The following is a 21,004-nucleotide window of genomic DNA, read 5'->3' on the forward strand; positions in this document are numbered from 1 at the left end:
ACATCTCCAGAACCTGCTCTGACAGAACCTACTCCTACTAATGCTACGATTGCAGAACCTACCATGACAGCCACTGCAGCTCTAACTAAAACAACTGCTGCTCCAACGACCACTACAACTCCTGAACCTATTATGACAACTGCTGCAGCTCCGATTACAACAACTGCTATTCTTACGACCACCACGACTGTAGCACCATCTTCAACAACTACCACTTTAGCTCCTACGTCAACCACAACAACTGCACCTACTACAACAACTACAACTTTAGATCCTACGACAACCACTTCAACAGCACCTACTACAATACCTGCAGTTCCTACAATTGTAGCTCCAGCTACCACTACACCTGCTGTACTTACTACAACAGTCACAACTGCAGCTCCTGTTACAACAACTGTAGCTTCTACGTCAACCACAGCATCTGCCTCTACGATTACCATTGCAGCTCTAACTAAAACAACGGCTGCTCATTCGACCACTACATCTCCAGAACCTGCTCTGACAGAACCTACTCCTACTAATGCTACGACTGCAGAACCTACCACGACAGCCAGTGCAGCTCTAACTAAAACAACTGCTGCTCCAACGACCACTACAACTTCTGAACCTATAACGACAACTGCTGCAGCTCCGACTACACCAACTGCTATTCTTACAACCACCACGACTGCAGCACCATCTTCAACAACTACAACTTTAGCTCCTACGACAACCACTTCAACAGCACCTACTACAACACCTGCAGTTCCTACAACTATATCTCCAGCTACCACTACACCTGATGTACTTACTACAACAGTCACAACTGCAGCTCCTGTTACAACAACTGTAGCTTCTACGTCAAGCATAGCAGCTGCCTCTACGATAACCACTGCTGCTATTACTACAAAAACTGCTGCTCCAATAACCACTACAACTCCCGAAACTAATACGACAGAACCTACTCCTACGACTGCTTCGACTGCAGAACCTATCACGACAGCCACTTTAGCTTCTACGACAAACTCTGCTGTTCTTACGACCACAACGACTGCAGCACCTTCTACAACAACTACAACTTCAGCTCCGACAACAATCACAACAAAAGCACCTACTACAACACCGGCAGTTCCTACAACTGTAACTTCAGCGACCACTACACCTGATATACTTACAATAACAATCACAACTGCAGCTCCTGCTACAACAACTGTAGCTTCTACGTCAACCACAGCATCTGCCCCTACGATAAGCACTGCAACTCTAACTAAAACAACGGCTGCTCCAACGACCACTCCATCTCCAGAACCTGCTCTGACAGAACCTACTCCTACTAATGCTACGATTGCAGAACCTACCATGACAGCCACTGCAGCTCTAACTAAAACAACTGCTGCTCCAACGACCACTACAACTCCTGAACCTATTATGACAACTGCTGCAGCTCCGATTACACCAACTGCTATTCTTACGACTACCACGACTGTAGCACCATCTTCAACAACTACAACTTTAGCTCCCTCGTCAACCACAACAACTGCACCTACTACAACACCTGCAGCTCCTACAATTGTAGCTCCAGTTACCACAACACCTGATGTACTTACTACAACAATCACAACTACAGCTCCTGCTACAACAACTGTAGCTTCTACGTCAAGCATAGCAGCTGCCTCTACGATAACCACTGCTGCTATTACTACAAAAACTGCTGCTCCAATAACCACTACAACTCCCGAAACTAATACGACAGAACCTACTCCTACGACTGCTTCGACTGCAGAACCTACCACGACAGGCACTTTAGCTTCTACTACAAACACTGCTGTTCTTACGACCACAACTACTGCAGCACCTTCTACAACAACTACAACTTTAGATCCTACGACAACCACTTCAACAGCACCTACTACAACACATGCAGTTCCTACAACTGTAGCTCCTACTATCACTACACCTGCTGTTCTTACTACAACAATCACATCTGCAGCTCCTGCTACAACAACTGTAGCTTCTACTTCAACTACAGCAGCTGCCTCTACAATAACCACTGCAGCTCTAACTAAAACAACTGCTGCTCCAACGACCACTACAGCTCCTGAACCTATTATGACAACAGCTGCAGCTCCTACTACACCAACTGCTATTCTTACGACCACCACGACTGCAGCACCATCTTCAACAACTACAACTTTAGCTCCTACGACAACCACTTCAACAGCACCTACTACAATACCTGCAGTTCCTACAATTGTAGCTCCAGCTACCACTACACCTGCTGTACTTACTACAACAGTCACAACTGCAGCTCCTGTTACAACAACTGTAGCTTCTACGTCAAGCATAGCAGCTGCCTCTACGATAACCACTGCTGCTATTACTACAAAAACTGCTGCTCCAATAACCACTACAACTCCCGAAACTAATACGACAGAACCTACTCCTACGACTGCTTCGACTGCAGAACCTATCACGACAGCCACTTTAGCTTCTACGACAAACTCTGCTGTTCTTACGACCACAACGACTGCAGCACCTTCTACAACAACTACAACTTCAGCTCCGACAACAATCACAACAAAAGCACCTACTACAACACCGGCAGTTCCTACAACTGTAACTTCAGCGACCACTACACCTGATATACTTACAATAACAATCACAACTGCAGCTCCTGCTACAACAACTGTAGCTTCTACGTCAACCACAGCATCTGCCCCTACGATAAGCACTGCAACTCTAACTAAAACAACGGCTGCTCCAACGACCACTCCATCTCCAGAACCTGCTCTGACAGAACCTACTCCTACTAATGCTACGATTGCAGAACCTACCATGACAGCCACTGCAGCTCTAACTAAAACAACTGCTGCTCCAACGACCACTACAACTCCTGAACCTATTATGACAACTGCTGCAGCTCCGATTACACCAACTGCTATTCTTACGACTACCACGACTGTAGCACCATCTTCAACAACTACAACTTTAGCTCCCTCGTCAACCACAACAACTGCACCTACTACAACACCTGCAGCTCCTACAATTGTAGCTCCAGTTACCACAACACCTGATGTACTTACTACAACAATCACAACTACAGCTCCTGCTACAACAACTGTAGCTTCTACGTCAAGCATAGCAGCTGCCTCTACGATAACCACTGCTGCTATTACTACAAAAACTGCTGCTCCAATAACCACTACAACTCCCGAAACTAATACGACAGAACCTACTCCTACGACTGCTTCGACTGCAGAACCTACCACGACAGGCACTTTAGCTTCTACTACAAACACTGCTGTTCTTACGACCACAACTACTGCAGCACCTTCTACAACAACTACAACTTTAGATCCTACGACAACCACTTCAACAGCACCTACTACAACACATGCAGTTCCTACAACTGTAGCTCCTACTATCACTACACCTGCTGTTCTTACTACAACAATCACATCTGCAGCTCCTGCTACAACAACTGTAGCTTCTACTTCAACTACAGCAGCTGCCTCTACAATAACCACTGCAGCTCTAACTAAAACAACTGCTGCTCCAACGACCACTACAGCTCCTGAACCTATTATGACAACAGCTGCAGCTCCTACTACACCAACTGCTATTCTTACGACCACCACGACTGCAGCACCATCTTCAACAACTACAACTTTAGCTCCTACGACAACCACTTCAACAGCACCTACTACAATACCTGCAGTTCCTACAATTGTAGCTCCAGCTACCACTACACCTGCTGTACTTACTACAACAGTCACAACTGCAGCTCCTGTTACAACAACTGTAGCTTCTACGTCAAGCATAGCAGCTGCCTCTACGATAACCACTGCTGCTATTACTACAAAAACTGCTGCTCCAATAACCACTACAACTCCCGAAACTAATACGACAGAACCTACTCCTACGACTGCTTCGACTGCAGAACCTATCACGACAGCCACTTTAGCTTCTACGACAAACTCTGCTGTTCTTACGACCGCAACAACTGCAGCACCTTCTACAACAACTACAACTTCAGCTCCGACAACAACCACAACAAAAGCACCAACTACAACACCGGCAGTTCCTACAACTGTAACTTCAGCGACCACTACACCTGATATACTTACAATAACAATCACAACTGCAGCTCCTGCTACAACAACTGTAGCTTCTACGTCAACCACAGCATCTGCCCCTACGATAACCACTGCAACTCTAACTAAAACAACGGCTGCTCCAACGACCACTACATCTACAGAACCTGCTCTGACAGAACCTACTCCTACTAATGCTACGATTGCAGAACCTTCCATGACAGCCACTGCAGCTCTAACTAAAACAACTGCTGCTCCAACGACCACTACAACTCCTGAACCTATTATGACAACTGCTGCAGCTCCGATTACACCAACTGCTATTCTTACGACCACCACGACTGTAGCACCATCTTCAACAACTACCACTTTAGCTCCTACGTCAACCACAACAACTGCACCTACTACAACAACTACAACTTTAGATCCTACGACAACCACTTCAACAGCACCTACTACAACACATGCAGTTCCTACAACTGTAGCTCCTACTATCACTACACCTGCTGTTCTTACTACAACAATCACATCTGCAGCTCCTGCTACAACAACTGTAGCTTTTATTTCAACTACAGCAGCTGCCTCTACAATAACCACTGCAGCTCTAACTAAAACAACTGCTGCTCCAACGACCACTACAGCTCCTGAACCTATTGTGACAACAGATGCAGCTCCGACTACACCAACTGCTATTCTTACGACCACCAAAACTGCAGCACCATCTTCAACAACTACAACTTTAGCTCCTACGACAACCACTTCAACAGCACCTACTACAATACCTGCAGTTCCTACAATTGTAGCTCCAGCTACCACTACACCTGCTGTACTTACTACAACAGTCACAACTGCAGCTCCTGTTACAACAACTGTAGCTTCTACGTCAACCACAGCATCTGCCTCTACGATTACCACTGCAGCTCTAACTAAAACAACGGCTGCTCATTCGACCACTACATCTCCAGAACCTTCTCTGACAGAACCTACTCCTACTAATGCTACGACTGCAGAATCTACCACGACAGCCAGTGCAGCTCTAACTAAAACAACTGCTGCTCCAACGACCACTACAACTTCTGAACCTATAATGACAACTGCTGCAGCTCCAACTACACCAACTGCTATTCTTACAACCACCACGACTGCAGCACCATCTTCAACAACTACAACTTTAGCTCCTACGACAACCACAACAACTGCACCTACTACAACACCTGCAGCTCCTACAATTGTAGCTCCAGTTACCACAACACCTGATGTACTTACTACAACAATCACAACTACAGCTCCTGCTACAACAACTGTAGCTTCTACGTCAAGCATAGCAGCTGCCTCTACGATAACCACTGCTGATATTACTACAAAAACTGCTGCTCCAATAACCACTACAACTCCCGAAACTAATACGACAGAACCTACTCCTACGACTGCTTCGACTGCAGAACCTATCACGACAGCCACTTTAGCTTCTACGACAAACTCTGCTGTTCTTACGACCGCAATGAATGCAGCACCTTCTACAACAACAACTTCAGCTCCGACAACAACCACAACAAAAGCACCTACTACAACACCGGCAGTTCCTACAACTGTAACTTCAGCGACCACTACACCTGATATACTTACAATAACAATCACAACTGCAGCTCCTGCTACAACAACTGTAGCTTCTACGTCAACCACAGCATCTACCCCTACGATAACCACTGCAACTCTAACTAAAACAACGGCTGCTCCAACGACCACTACATCTCCAGAACCTGCTCTGACAGAACCTACTCCTACTAATGCTACGATTGCGGAACCTACCATGACAGCTACTGCAGCTCTAACTAAAACAACTGCTGCTCCAACGACCACTACAACTCCTGAACCTATTATGACAACTGCTGCAGCTCCGACTACACCAACTGCTATTCTTACGACCACCACGACTGTAGCACCATCTTCAACAACTACAACTTTAGCTCCCTCGTCAACCACACCAACTGCACCTACTACAACACCTGCAGCTCCTACAATTGTAGCTCCAGTTACCACAACACCTGATGTACTTACTACAACAATCACAACTACAGCTCCTGCTACAACAACTGTAGCTTCTACGTCAAGCATTGCACCTGCCTCTACGACAACCACTGCTGCTCTTACTACAACATTTGAAGCTCCAATAGACACTACATCTCCAGAACCTAATACGACAGAACCTACTCCTACGACTGCTACGACTGCAGAACCTACCACGACAGGCACTTTAGCTTCTACTACAAACACTGCTGTTCTTACGACCACAACTACTGCAGCACCTTCTACAACAACTACAACTTCAGCTCCGACAACAACCACGACAAAAGCACCTACTACAACACCGGCAGTTCCTACAACTGTAACTTCAGCGACCACTACACCTGATATACTTACAATAACAATCACAACTGCAGCTCCTGCTACAACAACTGTAGCTTCTACGTCAACCACAGCATCTGCCCATACGATAACCACTGCAACTCTAACTAAAACAACGGCTGCTCCAACGACCACTACATCTCCAGAACCTGCTCTGACAAAACCTACTCCTACTAATGCTACGATTGCAGAACCTACCATGACAGCCACTGCAGCTCTAACTAAAACAACTGCTGCTCCAACGACCACTACAACTCCTGAACCTATTATGACAACTGCTGCAGCTCCGACTACACCAACTGCTATTCTTACGACCACCACGACTGTAGCACCATCTTCAACAACTACAACTTTAGCTCCCTCGTCAACCACAACAACTGCACCTGCTACAGCACCTGCAGCTCCTACAATTGTACCTCCAGTTACCACATCACCTGCTGTACTTACTACAACAATCACAACTACATCTCCTGCTACAACAACTGTAGCTTCTACATCAACCACAGCATCTGCCTCTACTATAACCACTGCAACTCTAACTAAAACAACGTCTGCTCCAACGACCACCACATCTCCAGAACCTGCTCTGACAGAACCTACTCCTACTAATGCTACGATTGCAGAACCTACCACGACAGCCATGTTAGCTTCTACAACAAACTCTGTTGTTCTTACGACCGCAATGACTGCAGCACCTTCTGAACCTGTTATAACAACCGGTGCAGCTCCTACTACACCAGCTGCTATTCTTACGACCAACACGACTGTAGCACCATCTTCAACAACTACAACTTCAGCTCCTATAACAACCACGTCAACAGCACCTACTACATCACCTGCAGTTCCTGCAACTGCTGCTCCTATAACCCTTTCAACTCCAGAACCTATTGTAACAGAACCTACTTCTACTACTGCCACGACTGCAGAACCTACGACGACATCCACTGCAGCTCCTACTACAACATCTGCTGTTCTTTCGACCTCAACGACTGCAGCACCTTCTACAACAACTACAACATCAGCTCCTACGACAACCACAACAACAGCACCTACTACAACACCTGTAGTTTCTACAACTGTAGCTCCTACTACCACTACAACTGCTGTACTTACTACAACAATCACAACTGTAGCTCCTGCTGCAACAACTGTAGCTTCTATGTCAACCACAGCAGCTGCCTCTACGATAACCACTGCATCTCTAACTAAAACAACTCCTGCCCCAACAACCACTACATCTCCAGAACCTACTCCGACAGAACCTACGACCACTACAACTCTAGAACCTATTAAGACAACCACTGCATCTGTGACAGAACCTACTTCTACTACTGCTACGACTGCAGAACCTACCACGACAGCCACTGCAGCTCCAACTACAACATCTGCTGTTCTTACGACCACAACGCCTGCAGCACCTTCTACAACTACTACAACTCCAACTCTTATGACAACCACAACAACAGCACCTACTACAACACCTGCAGTTCCTACAACTTTAGCCCCCACGACCTCTACACCTGCTCTACTTACTACAACAATCACAACTACAGCTCTTGCTAAGTCAACTGTAGCTTCTACGTCAACCACAGCAGCTGCCTCTACGACAACCACTTCAGTTCTAACTACAACAAGTGCTGCTACTACGATTACTACAACTCCAGATTCTACAACCACAGAACCCACTCATATGACTCCTATAACTGCAGATATTTCCAGAACAACAACTGCAGCTGCTACTACAACAACTACAACGTCATTGCAAACAACAACCACAACAACACCACCTACTACAACACCTGCAGTTCCTACAACTGTAGCTCCTACGACCACAACACCTGCTGTACCTACTATAATAATTATAACTACATCTCCCGCTACAACAACTGTAGCTTCTATGTCAACCACAGCAGCTGCCTCTACGATAACCACTGCAGCTCTAACTAAATCATCAGCTGCTCCAACGACCACTACAACTTCTGAACCTGTTATAACAACCGGTGCAGCTCCTACTACACCAGCTGCTATTCTTACGACCAACACGACTGTAGCACCATCTTCAACAACTACAACTTTAGCTCCTATAACAACCACGTCAACAGCACCTACTACATCACCTGCAGTTCCTGCAACTGCTGCTCGTACAACCCCTTCAACTCCAGAACCTATTATAGGAGAACCTACTTCTACTACTGCTACGACTGCAGAACCTACCACGACATCCACTGCAGCTCCTACTACAACATCTTCTGTTCTTTCGACCTCAACGACTGCAGCACCTTCTACAACAACTACAACATCAGCTCCTACTACAACCACAACAACAGCACCTACTACAAAACCTGCAGTTTCTACAACTGTAGCTCCTACAACCACTACAACTGCTGTACTTACTACAACAATCACAACTGGAGCTCCTGCTACAACAACTGTAGCTTCTATGTCAACCACAGCAGCTGCGTCTACAATAACCACTGCATCTCTAACTAAAACAACTCCTGCCCCAACAACCACTACATCTCCAGAATCTACTCCGACAGAACCTACGACCACTACAACTCTAGAACCTATTAAGACAACCACTGCATCTGTGACAGAACCTACTTCTACTACTGCTACGACTGCAGAACCTACCACGACAGCCACTGCAGCTCCAACTACAACATCTGCTGTTCTTACGACCACAACGCCTGCAGCACCTTCTACAACTACTACAACTCCTACTCTTATGACAACCACAACAACAGCACCTACTACAACACCTGCAGTTCCTACAACTTTAGCCCCCACGACCTCTACACCTGCTCTACTTACTACAACAATCACAACTACAGCTCTTGCTAAGTCAACTGTAGCTTCTACGTCAACCACAGCAGCTGCCTCTACGACAACCACTTCAGTTCTAACTACAACAAGTGCTGCTACTACGATTACTACAACTCCAGATTCTACAACCACAGAACCCACTCATATGACTCCTATAACTGCAGATATTTCCAGATCAACAACTGCAGCTGCTACTACAACAACTACAACGTCATTGCAAACAACAACCACAACAACACCACCTACTACAACACCTGCAGTTCCTACAACTGTAGCTCCTACGACCACAACACCTGCTGTACCTACTATAACAATTATAACTACAGCTCCTGCTACAACAACTGTAGCTTCTCTGTCAACCACAGCAGCTGCCCCTTTGACAACCACTGCAGCTCCTTTGACAACCACTGCAGCTCTTACGAAAACAACTGTAACTCATACAACAACAGCTGTTGGTCCTTTGACCACCACAACTGTAGAACCTATTTTAACATCTACATCTGAAGCTACAACAACAACCACAATTACATCAGCTAGTACAACACCTGCAGTTCCTACAGCAAATGCTGCTTCTATGACAACTGCAACTGCAATTGTACTTCCTACCTCGACAACCAGAACTGCAACTTATAACTCAACTTCAGTGACATCAACAACTAGGTAAGCAAGATAATTTTGTATAAATATTTCATACAATTCAATTAACACTTTGTCAATCAAGGACCCTTTGCAACAATGAACCATGTATATCCATGCTTGTGGCGTTAACTACTGAGGTTTTAATAAAAGCATCCAAAATGTCAACCTTTCCTTAGAAAAGCTCTTTGAGTACATCAGTAAGTGGAAAGGTGCTATATAAATCGATTCCATTATTATTAATGTGCTTGATGAAGGCAAGACAACTAGATTTCTTACATTCTTCTTCTAATTATTTAAACATTTTCAAAACTTGATAAACTATAACAATTTAAATAAGTATACATTAACATATAATAACCCACTAAAAATAATAGTAACTCTTGAATCGTTCAAGCTAGAGAGACCGAACCAACTTTCAAATGTTCAGGCTATCCTTTCCTATCCTTTCCATCAATCAATCTTTCCATCTACTTTCTTTTTCCAATTATAACCAGTCACTACTATTACTCTTGCAGTGACTGCCACTATTGTAACTTATTTTACAACCATGAATTCTTTAAGAGCAAGTACACACATTTTCTTTAGGAAATGTAATTTTCCATGTATTATTATTTTCTCTTAGATTCGGCACAGTGGGAATTTTTGTTCAACTGATATTCAAGGTCAAAACACCAGTCCCCACTGAGGATGATGTCCTTGGTGCCGTCAAGAAGCAATTGTCTCCTCAATTCACGACCACTCAAACCACCTTCCAGAATGCAACTTATATCAGTGAGTTCATCGAATTAGGCTTCATGAAGACACTTATTTCCACTCTATAAAATAATTTCTTAATAAGTATACATTCAACTGCTTCTGCTATCTAAATACTTCTTAAGTGTTTTTTAATGTTGTTGAAACTCCTAAATTGTAGCAGTTAATTTGATCTGTTGCTATAGTGACCATTTTCTTGTGTGCTCACAGAACTTACAGATACTTCATTTGCCATCTACCTTGGTTTCAAAATAACCAATGTAACCCAGGAGTCTCTAAGTAATAGACTCACACTCACCAATGAGACCCAAACCCAGATACAGGATTCAATTAACAGACTAGTAAGATACTGTACTTCTACACATAAGATACATCCATGGGCATGTTCAGGTCATGATAGTAATTGACAACTTGATGTTTTGTCCCCTTTTAGCTCCATAAGGTTCTCAGTGAACCAGACGGCAAACAGTTTCAATTTCCCAACGCCAAATTCATGTAAGTACAACGTCATAACCTTGAACCAACCCATCTTTCTCAACTGCACTCTTTAGAATTTCTGCAGATTTCATTTAGCTGCCGCTTGTACAGCTAAACAGGATGAAGGGAACATGTTTAACTCTCAGACAAAACCCATTTTTACGTCCACAGTGCTGATGGCACTGAGATCACGGCAAACGTGACGTATGTTTACAAAGAGGAAGATGTCAACCACCCTAGTGGTTTTCTACAGGAAGTCTTAAAAGTCTCAGGTATGCTGCTGTTGTAACCAACCATATGGTTGTCGTTTCTATGTTTTTTTATGACAGTGAGTTATCAAACACCATGTAACGTGTATAATACTCAATCTCAAAAACACTTATTTTTATGTTATATGAGATATTACAAGTTTATAATCCCTCTAAATAGTATTTCCATTTCTATTCTAGGTCTCCTGACCACCACTGTTGCCCCAACAACAACTACCAGCACCACACCACTTCCTACCCTGTTGACTTCAGTGACATCAACAACTAGGTAAGCAAGATCATTTATTATAATTATTCCACAATTCAATTAACACTTTGTCAATCAAGGACCCTTTGCAACAATGAACCATGTATATCCATGATTGTGGCGTTAACTACTGATGTTTTAATAAAAGCATCCAAAAAGTCAGCCTTTCTTTTGAAAAACTCTATGAGTACATCAATCAGTGAAAAGGTGCAATATAAATCCAATCCATTATTATTAATGTGCTTGATGAAGGCAAGACCACTAGATTTCTTACATTATTTTTCTAATTATTTAAACATTTTCAAAACATGATAAACTACAACAATTTAAATAAGTATAACTTAGCATATAATAACACACCAAAAATAATATTAACTCTTGAACCGTTCAAGCTAGAGAGACTGAACCAACTTTCATATGTTCAGGCTGTCCATTCCTATCCTATCCTATCCATCAATCAATCTTTCCATCTACTTACTTTTTCCAATTATAACCAGTCACTACTATTACTACTGCAGTGACTGCCACTATTATAACTTATTTTAGAACCATGAATTCTTTAAGACAAGCTAGCAAGTACACACATTTTCTTTAGGAAATGTCATTTTCTATGTATTATAATTTTCTCTTAGATTCGGCACAGTGGGAGTTTTTGTTAAACTGATATTCAAGGTCAAAACACCAGTCCCCACTGAGGATGATGTCCTTGGTGCCGTCAAGAAGCAACTGTCTCCTCAATTCACGACCACTCAAACCACCTTCCAGAATGCAACTTATATCAGTGAGTTCATCGAATTAGGCTTCATGAAGACATTTTTTTCCACTCTATAAAATAATTTCTTAATAAGTATACATTCAACTGCTCCTGCTATCTAAATACTTCTTGATAGTTTTTTAATGTTGTTGAAACTCCGAAATTGTAGCAGTTCATTTGATCTGTTGCTATAGTGACCATTTTCTTGTGTGCTCACAGAACTTACAGATACTTCATTTGCCATCTACCTTGGTTTCAAAATAACCAATGTAACCCAGGAGTCTCAAAGTAATAGACTCACACTCACCAATGAGACCGAAACCCAGATACAGGATTCAATTAACAGACTAGTAAGATACTGTACTTCTACACATAAGATACATCCATGGTCATGTTCAGGTCATGATAGTAATTGACAACTTGATGTTTTGTCCCCTTTTAGCTCCATAAGGTTCTCAGTGTACCAGTCGGCAAACAGTTTCAATTTCCCAACGCCAAAATCATGTAAGTACAACGTCATAACCTTGAACCAACCCATCTTTCTCAACTGCACTCTTTAGAATTTCTGCAGATTTCATTTAGCTGCCGCTTGTACAGCTAAACAGGATGAAGGGAACATGTTTAACTCTCAGACAAAACCCATTTTTACGTCCACAGTGCTGATGGCACTGAGATCACGGCAAACGTGACGTATGTTTACAAAGAGGAAGATGTCAACCACCCTAGTGGTTTTCTACAGGAAGTCTTAAAAGTCTCAGGTATGCTGCTGTTGTAACCAACCATATGGTTGTCGTTTCTATGTTTTTTTATGACAGTGAGTTATCAAACACCATGTAACGTGTATAATACTCAATCTCAAAAACACTTATTTTTATGTTATATGAGATATTACAAGTTTATAATCCCTCTAAATAGTATTTCCATTTCTATTCTAGGTCTCCTGACCACCACTGTTGCCCCAACAACAACTACCAGCACCACACCACTTCCTACCCTGTTGACTTCAGTGACATCAACAACTAGGTAAGCAAGATAATTTATTATAATTATTCCACAATTCAATTAACACTTTGTCAATCAAGGACCCTTTGCAACAATGAACCATGTATATCCATGATTGTGGCGTTAACTACTGATGTTTTAATAAAAGCATCCAAAAAGTCAGCCTTTCTTTTGAAAAACTCTATGAGTACATCAATCAGTGAAAAGGTGCAATATAAATCCAATCCATTATTATTAATGTGCTTGATGAAGGCAAGACCACTAGATTTCTTACATTATTTTTCTAATTATTTAAACATTTTCAAAACATGATAAACTACAACAATTTAAATAAGTATAACTTAGCATATAATAACACACCAAAAATAATATTAACTCTTGAACCGTTCAAGCTAGAGAGACTGAACCAACTTTCATATGTTCAGGCTGTCCATTCCTATCCTATCCTATCCATCAATCAATCTTTCCATCTACTTACTTTTTCCAATTATAACCAGTCACTACTATTACTACTGCAGTGACTGCCACTATTATAACTTATTTTAGAACCATGAATTCTTTAAGACAAGCTAGCAAGTACACACATTTTCTTTAGGAAATGTCATTTTCTATGTATTATAATTTTCTCTTAGATTCGGCACAGTGGGAGTTTTTGTTAAACTGATATTCAAGGTCAAAACACCAGTCCCCACTGAGGATGATGTCCTTGGTGCCGTCAAGAAGCAACTGTCTCCTCAATTCACGACCACTCAAACCACCTTCCAGAATGCAACTTATATCAGTGAGTTCATCGAATTAGGCTTCATGAAGACATTTTTTTCCACTCTATAAAATAATTTCTTAATAAGTATACATTCAACTGCTCCTGCTATCTAAATACTTCTTGATAGTTTTTTAATGTTGTTGAAACTCCGAAATTGTAGCAGTTCATTTGATCTGTTGCTATAGTGACCATTTTCTTGTGTGCTCACAGAACTTACAGATACTTCATTTGCCATCTACCTTGGTTTCAAAATAACCAATGTAACCCAGGAGTCTCAAAGTAATAGACTCACACTCACCAATGAGACCGAAACCCAGATACAGGATTCAATTAACAGACTAGTAAGATACTGTACTTCTACACATAAGATACATCCATGGTCATGTTCAGGTCATGATAGTAATTGACAACTTGATGTTTTGTCCCCTTTTAGCTCCATAAGGTTCTCAGTGTACCAGTCGGCAAACAGTTTCAATTTCCCAACGCCAAAATCATGTAAGTACAACGTCATAACCTTGAACCAACCCGTCTTTCTCAACTGCACTCTTAAGAATTTCTGCAGATTTCATTTAGCTGCTGCTTGTACAGCTAAACAGGATGAAGGGAACATGTTTAACTCTCACGCAAAACCCATTTTTCCATCCACAGTGCTGATGGCACTGAAATCACGGCAAACGTAACGTATATATACAAAGAGGAAGATGTCAACCACCCTAGTGGTTTTCTACAGGAAGTCTTAAAAGTCTCAGGTATGCTGCTTCTGTTACCATACGGTTGTCATTTCTATGTTTATTTATGACAGTGAGTTATCAAACACCATGTAACGTGTATAATACTCAATCTCGAAAACACTTATATATCAATGTTATATGACATATTACAAGTTTATAATCCCTCTAAAATGTCTTTCCATTTCTATTCTAGGTCTCCTGACCCCCACTGTTGCCCCAACAACAACAACAACTACCAACACCACACCACTTCCTACCCTTTTGACTTCAGTGACATCAACAACTAGGTAAGCAAGATCATTTATTATAATGTTTTCATACTATTCAATTAACACTTTGTCAATCAAGGAACCTTTGCAACAATGAACCATGTATATCCATGCTTGTGTCGTTAACTACTGATGTTTTAATTAAAAGCATCCAAAATGTTAACCTTTCTTTAGAAAAGCTCTTTGAGTGCATCAATCGGTCAAAAGGCTTAATATAAATCCAATCCATTATAATTAATGTGCTTGCTGAAGGCAAGACCACTAGATTTCTTACATACTTTTTCTAATTATTTGATTTATTTAGCCCTCTCTAGCACTTAAACGCTTTAACCTGTAAACACGGAGCTAACTTTCTTCTATCTAGACATCCATTACTTAAATTGCTTGAGAATATATTTTAGATAGCATTTATTGTTTTTGTACCACATCAAAAAACAAATAAAGTAACACAGGCACACAGGCACACACGTACTACATGTTAATGTTTTTAATGTATGTAAATTGTAAAGTATTTTGTCTGAAATGTCTTTTCCTGTATATGTCGGAACCCATTAAGACTAGCTGTCACAATTGTCGTCGGCTAATGGGGATCCTATTAAATCAAATCAAATAATATTTCTAATCAGCTCCCAATGCATTTCAATGGTAATATAAAAGGTATGAAGACTTAGATGGAGAAAATTTGGCCACGCTTCTTCTCCTAAACCGTTTAAGCTATCAACACCAAACCAACGTTTATGTGTTCAGATTGGGCCATCTTAGATTGCTTGTCAAAAGCTTCAAATTCTCTAAAACTTTTATAGACTGTAACAATTCGATTTGCATAAATTGGCATTACACTTCATGGAGTCAATGCCAAACCTGAGAACTCAGTAGTAAATATTTATAATATTGCTGCACCTTAACCATTTCAGCTGCTAACATTTAAAACAGCTTTAACATGTTCAAAACTGTATAAACTATAACAATTTAAAAGAGTATAAATTAGCATATAATAACCCACCAAAAATAATATTAACTCTTGAACCGTTCAAGCTAGAGAGACTGAACCAACTTTCATATGTTCAGGCTATCCATTCCTATCCTATCCATCAATCAATCGTTCCATCGACTTTCTTTTTCCAATTATAACTTGTCACTACCATTACTTCTAGAGTGACTGCCTCTACTATACTTCTAGAGTGACTGCCTCTACTATAACTTATTTTTACAAACATAAATAACTTTTAGACTAGGTTGCAAGCAAACACATTTTCTTTCGGAAATGTAATTTTCCATGTATTATTATTTTCTCTTAGATTCGGCACAGTGGTGGTTTTTGTTAAACTGATATTCAAGCTCAAAACACCAGTCCCCACTGAGGATGATGTCCTTGGTGCCATCAAGAAGCAATTGTCTCGTCAATTCAGGACCACTCAAACCACCTTCCAGAATGCAACTTATATTAGTGAGTTCAACCAATTAGGCTTCATGAAGACATTTTTTTCCACTCTATAAAATAATCTCTTAATAAGTAAACATTCAACTGCTCCTGCTATCTAAATACTTCTTGAGTGTTTTTTAATGTTGTTGAAACTCCTAAACTGTAGCAGTTCATTTGATCTGTTGCTATAGTGACCATTTCTTTGTGTGCTCACAGAACTTACAGATACTTCATTTGCCATCAACCTTGGTTTCAAAATAACCAATGTAACCCTGGAGTCTCTAAGTCATAGACTCACATTCACCAACGAGACCTACATCAAGATACAGGATTCAATTAACAGTCTAGTAAGATACTGTACTTCTACACATAAGATACATCCATGGTCATGTTCAGGTCATGATAGTAATTGACAACTTGATGTTTTGTCCGCTTTTAGCTCAATAAGGTTCTCAGTGAACCAGATGGCAAACAGTTTATATTTCCCAACGCCAACTTCATGTAAGTACAACGTCACAACCTTGAACCAACCCGTCTTTCTCAACTGCACTCTTTAGAATTTCTGCAGATTTCATTTAGCTGCTGCTTGTACAGCTAAACAGGATGAAGGGAACATGTTTAACTCTCACACAAAACCCATTTTTACGTCCACAGTGCTGATGGCACTGAGATCACGGCAAACGTGACGTATGTATACAAAGAGGAAGATGTCAACCACCCTAGTGGTTTTCTACAGGAAGTCTTAAAAGTCTCAGGTATGCTGCTTCTGTTACCATACGGTTGTCATTTCTATGTTTATTTATGACAGTGAGTTATCAAACACCATGTAACGTGTATAATACTCAATCTCGAAAACACTTATATATCAATGTTATATGACATATTACAAGTTTATAATCCCTCTAAAATGTCTTTCCATTTCTATTCTAGGTCTCCTGACCCCCACTGTTGCCCCAACAACAACAACAACTACCAACACCACACCACTTCCTACCCTTTTGACTTCAGTGACATCAACAACTAGGTAAGCAAGATCATTTATTATAATGTTTTCATACTATTCAATTAACACTTTGTCAATCAAGGAACCTTTGCAACAATGAACCATGCATATCCATGCTTGTGTCGTTAACTACTGATGTTTTAATTAAAAGCATCCAAAATGTTAACCTTTCTTTAGAAAAGCTCTTTGAGTGCATCAATCGGTCAAAAGGCTTAATATAAATCCAATCCATTATAATTAATGTGCTTGCTGAAGGCAAGACCACTAGATTTCTTACATACTTTTTCTAATTATTTGATTTATTTAGCCCTCTCTAGCACTTAAACGCTTTAACCTATAAACACGGAGCTAACTTTCTTCTATCTAGACATCCATTACTTAAATTGCTTGAGAATATATTTTAGATAGCATTTATTGTTTTTGTACCACATCAAAAAACAAATAAAGTAACACAGGCACACAGGCACACACATACTACATGTTAATGTTTTTAATGTATGTAAATTGTAAAGTATTTTGTCTGAAATGTCTTTTCCTGTATATGTCGGAACCCATTAAGACTAGCTGTCACAATTGTCGTCGGCTAATGGGGATCCTATTAAATCAAATCAAATAATATTTCTAATCAGCTCCCAATGCATTTCAATGGTAATATAAAAGGTATGAAGACTTAGATGGAGAAAATTTGGCCACGCTTCTTCTCCTAAACCGTTTAAGCTATCAACACCAAACCAACGTTTATGTGTTCAGATTGGGCCATCTTAGATTGCTTGTCAAAAGCTTCAAATTCTCTAAAACTTTTATAGACTGTAACAATTCGATTTGCATAAATTGGCATTACACTTCATGGAGTCAATGCCAAACCTGAGAACTCAGTAGTAAATATTTATAATATTGCTGCACCTTAACCATTTCAGCTGCTAACATTTAAAACAGCTTTAACATGTTCAAAACTGTATAAACTATAACAATTTAAAAGAGTATAAATTAGCATATAATAACCCACCAAAAATAATATTAACTCTTGAACCGTTCAAGCAAGAGAGACTGAACCAACTTTCATATGTTCAGGCTATCCATTCCTATCCTATCCATCAATCAATCGTTCCATCGACTTTCTTTTTCCAATTATAACTTGTCACTACCATTACTTCTAGAGTGACTGCCTCTACTATACTTCTAGAGTGACTGCCTCTACTATAACTTATTTTTACAAACATAAATAACTTTTAGACTAGGTTGCAAGCAAACACATTTTCTTTCGGAAATGTAATTTTCCATGTATTATTATTTTCTCTTAGATTCGGCACAGTGGTGGTTTTTGTTAAACTGATATTCAAGCTCAAAACACCAGTCCCCACTGAGGCTGATGTCCTTGGTGCCATCAAGAAGCAATTGTCTCGTCAATTCAGGACCACTCAAACCACCTTCCAGAATGCAACTTATATTAGTGAGTTCAACCAATTAGGCTTCATGAAGAAATGTTTTTCCACTCTATAAAATAATCTCTTAATAAGTAAACATTCAACTGCTCCTGCTATCTAAATACTTTTTGAATGTTTTTTAATGTTGTTGAAACTCCTAAATTGTAGCAGTTCATTTGATCTGTTGCTATAGTGACCATTTCTTTGTGTGCTCACAGAACTTACAGATACTTCATTTGCCATCAACCTTGGTTTCAAAATAACCAATGTAACCCTGGAGTCTCTAAGTCATAGACTCACATTCACCAACGAGACCTACATCAAGATACAGGATTCAATTAACAGTCTAGTAAGATACTGTACTTCTACACATAAGATACATCCATGGTCATGTTCAGGTCATGATAGTAATTGACAACTTGATGTTTTGTCCCCTTTTAGCTCCATAAGGTTCTCAGTGAACCAGATGGCAAACAGTTTATATTTCCCAACGCCAACTTCATGTAAGTACAACGTCACAACCTTGAACCAACCCGTCTTTCTCAACTGCACTCTTTAGAATTTCTGCAGATTTCATTTAGCTGCTGCTTGTACAGCTAAACAGGATGAAGGGAACATGTTTAACTCTCACACAAAACCCATTTTTACGTCCACAGTGCTGATGGCACTGAGATCACGGCAAACGTGACGTATGTATACAAAGAGGAAGATGTCAACCACCCTAGTGGTTTTCTACAGGAAGTCTTAAAAGTCTCAGGTATGCTGCTTTTGTTACCATACAGTTGTCATTTCTATGTTTTTTTTATGACAGTGAGTTATCAAACACCATGTAACGTGTATAATACTCAATCTCGAAAACACTTATATATCAATGTTATATGACATATTACAAGTATATAATCCCTCTAAAATTTATTTTAATTTCCATTCTAGGTCTCCTGACCACCACTGTTGCCCCAACAACAACTACCAGCACCACACCACTTCCTACCCTTTTACTGACCACTCCTTTCCATGCCACAAGTGTTGGAGGTTTTCCTGGCTGGGCTTTGGCCATTATCATTCCTTGTGGCATCGCTATCATTCTGGTACCCCTGTGGATCCTGCTATGTGTACGTATAGGCTTGTGTATTGTGAAAATAGTTTACAAAGTATTTAAGTTATTTAATTTCTGCAATGTTGCATGTGAATCAAGCTTCCCCATCTTTCTTTTGCAGTGTATGCTATGTGGCTGCTGTGCAGCTGTAAGGAGACGCTGGCACAGACGCAGATCTTACAATGTACAATACACCACCAGAAACGGACTCTTCTGAGGTGACAACACTAACATCAGTAGGCAACTGTCATCACAAGAACAGCCAATTATCTATCTATATCTGCTAATCAGGAGACTTCATTGGGTGCTTGCATCTATTTTTTTAACACAAAAATAAAATTCATAATGGGCTTAATAATCCACAGGTGTTTTGCGCATTGTACAATTTTTTATGTTATACGTCTGGTTGTTAATCAAAGTTACAGCTGAGCTGAACAGCATGTATGTTTATGTATTTGTTAGCTATGTAATTTATGTGGTTTCAAGCTGTGCTGTCCACTGACTAAAACGGTTTTCAGTTATTTATTGAATGTATAATAAGGTAGATAAAAAATTTAATTTGAGTTTTGTTATTTCCTCTCTTGATTAACTATTAACTAACTTATTTTCAACTGCAATACAGTACTTGTTTCTTCAACACACCGTTTGACAAATGTAATAAAGACTTTGCAAACCAGTATTAAGAAAACATTTTATGAATTGGTTTGACTCATGAGGGGGATTACAGACAGCACATCTAAACATCAAAGGAAGTCAAGATTGTCCCACCTGGCACCTTACGCTCAGAAATATCTAACACAATTTAATTTCTACAGTACTCATTCAAGGGTTTTTCGTTCTTTTTAG

The 21,004-nt window shown here is 40.4% G+C and overlaps 3 protein-coding genes across 3 annotated transcripts; all 3 read left to right on the plus strand.

Moving 5' to 3' along the window:
- Nucleotides 1-1,410: 1,410 nt before the first annotated feature.
- On the plus strand, nt 1,411-2,624 carry LOC139391938 (uncharacterized). The gene is made up of 2 exons (XM_071139548.1): nt 1,411-2,318; nt 2,417-2,624. The coding sequence occupies exons 1-2, from the start codon at nt 1,411-1,413 to the stop codon at nt 2,622-2,624; spliced, it is 1,116 nt and encodes a 371-aa protein (XP_070995649.1).
- A 4,284-nt stretch (nt 2,625-6,908) lies between these two features.
- Nucleotides 6,909-15,230, plus strand: LOC139391939 (mucin-2-like). The gene is made up of 15 exons (XM_071139549.1): nt 6,909-9,968; nt 10,570-10,718; nt 10,911-11,041; nt 11,134-11,195; nt 11,349-11,449; nt 11,627-11,714; nt 12,326-12,474; nt 12,667-12,797; nt 12,890-12,951; nt 13,105-13,205; nt 13,383-13,470; nt 14,082-14,230; nt 14,423-14,553; nt 14,646-14,707; nt 15,137-15,230. The coding sequence occupies exons 1-15, from the start codon at nt 7,123-7,125 to the stop codon at nt 15,228-15,230; spliced, it is 4,344 nt and encodes a 1,447-aa protein (XP_070995650.1). The 5' UTR covers nt 6,909-7,122.
- A 1,787-nt stretch (nt 15,231-17,017) lies between these two features.
- On the plus strand, nt 17,018-20,787 carry LOC139391940 (uncharacterized). The gene is made up of 9 exons (XM_071139551.1): nt 17,018-17,031; nt 17,290-17,390; nt 17,566-17,659; nt 18,940-19,088; nt 19,281-19,411; nt 19,504-19,565; nt 19,719-19,819; nt 19,996-20,174; nt 20,280-20,787. Exons 1-9 carry the CDS (start codon nt 17,018-17,020, stop codon nt 20,373-20,375), a joined length of 927 nt encoding a protein of 308 aa, XP_070995652.1. The 3' UTR covers nt 20,376-20,787.
- The last annotated feature ends 217 nt before the right edge of the window (nt 20,788-21,004 follow it).

The sequence above is a fragment of the Oncorhynchus clarkii genome, chromosome 32 (genome assembly GCF_045791955.1).
Source record: "Oncorhynchus clarkii lewisi isolate Uvic-CL-2024 chromosome 32, UVic_Ocla_1.0, whole genome shotgun sequence".
NCBI lineage: Eukaryota > Metazoa > Chordata > Actinopteri > Salmoniformes > Salmonidae > Oncorhynchus > Oncorhynchus clarkii.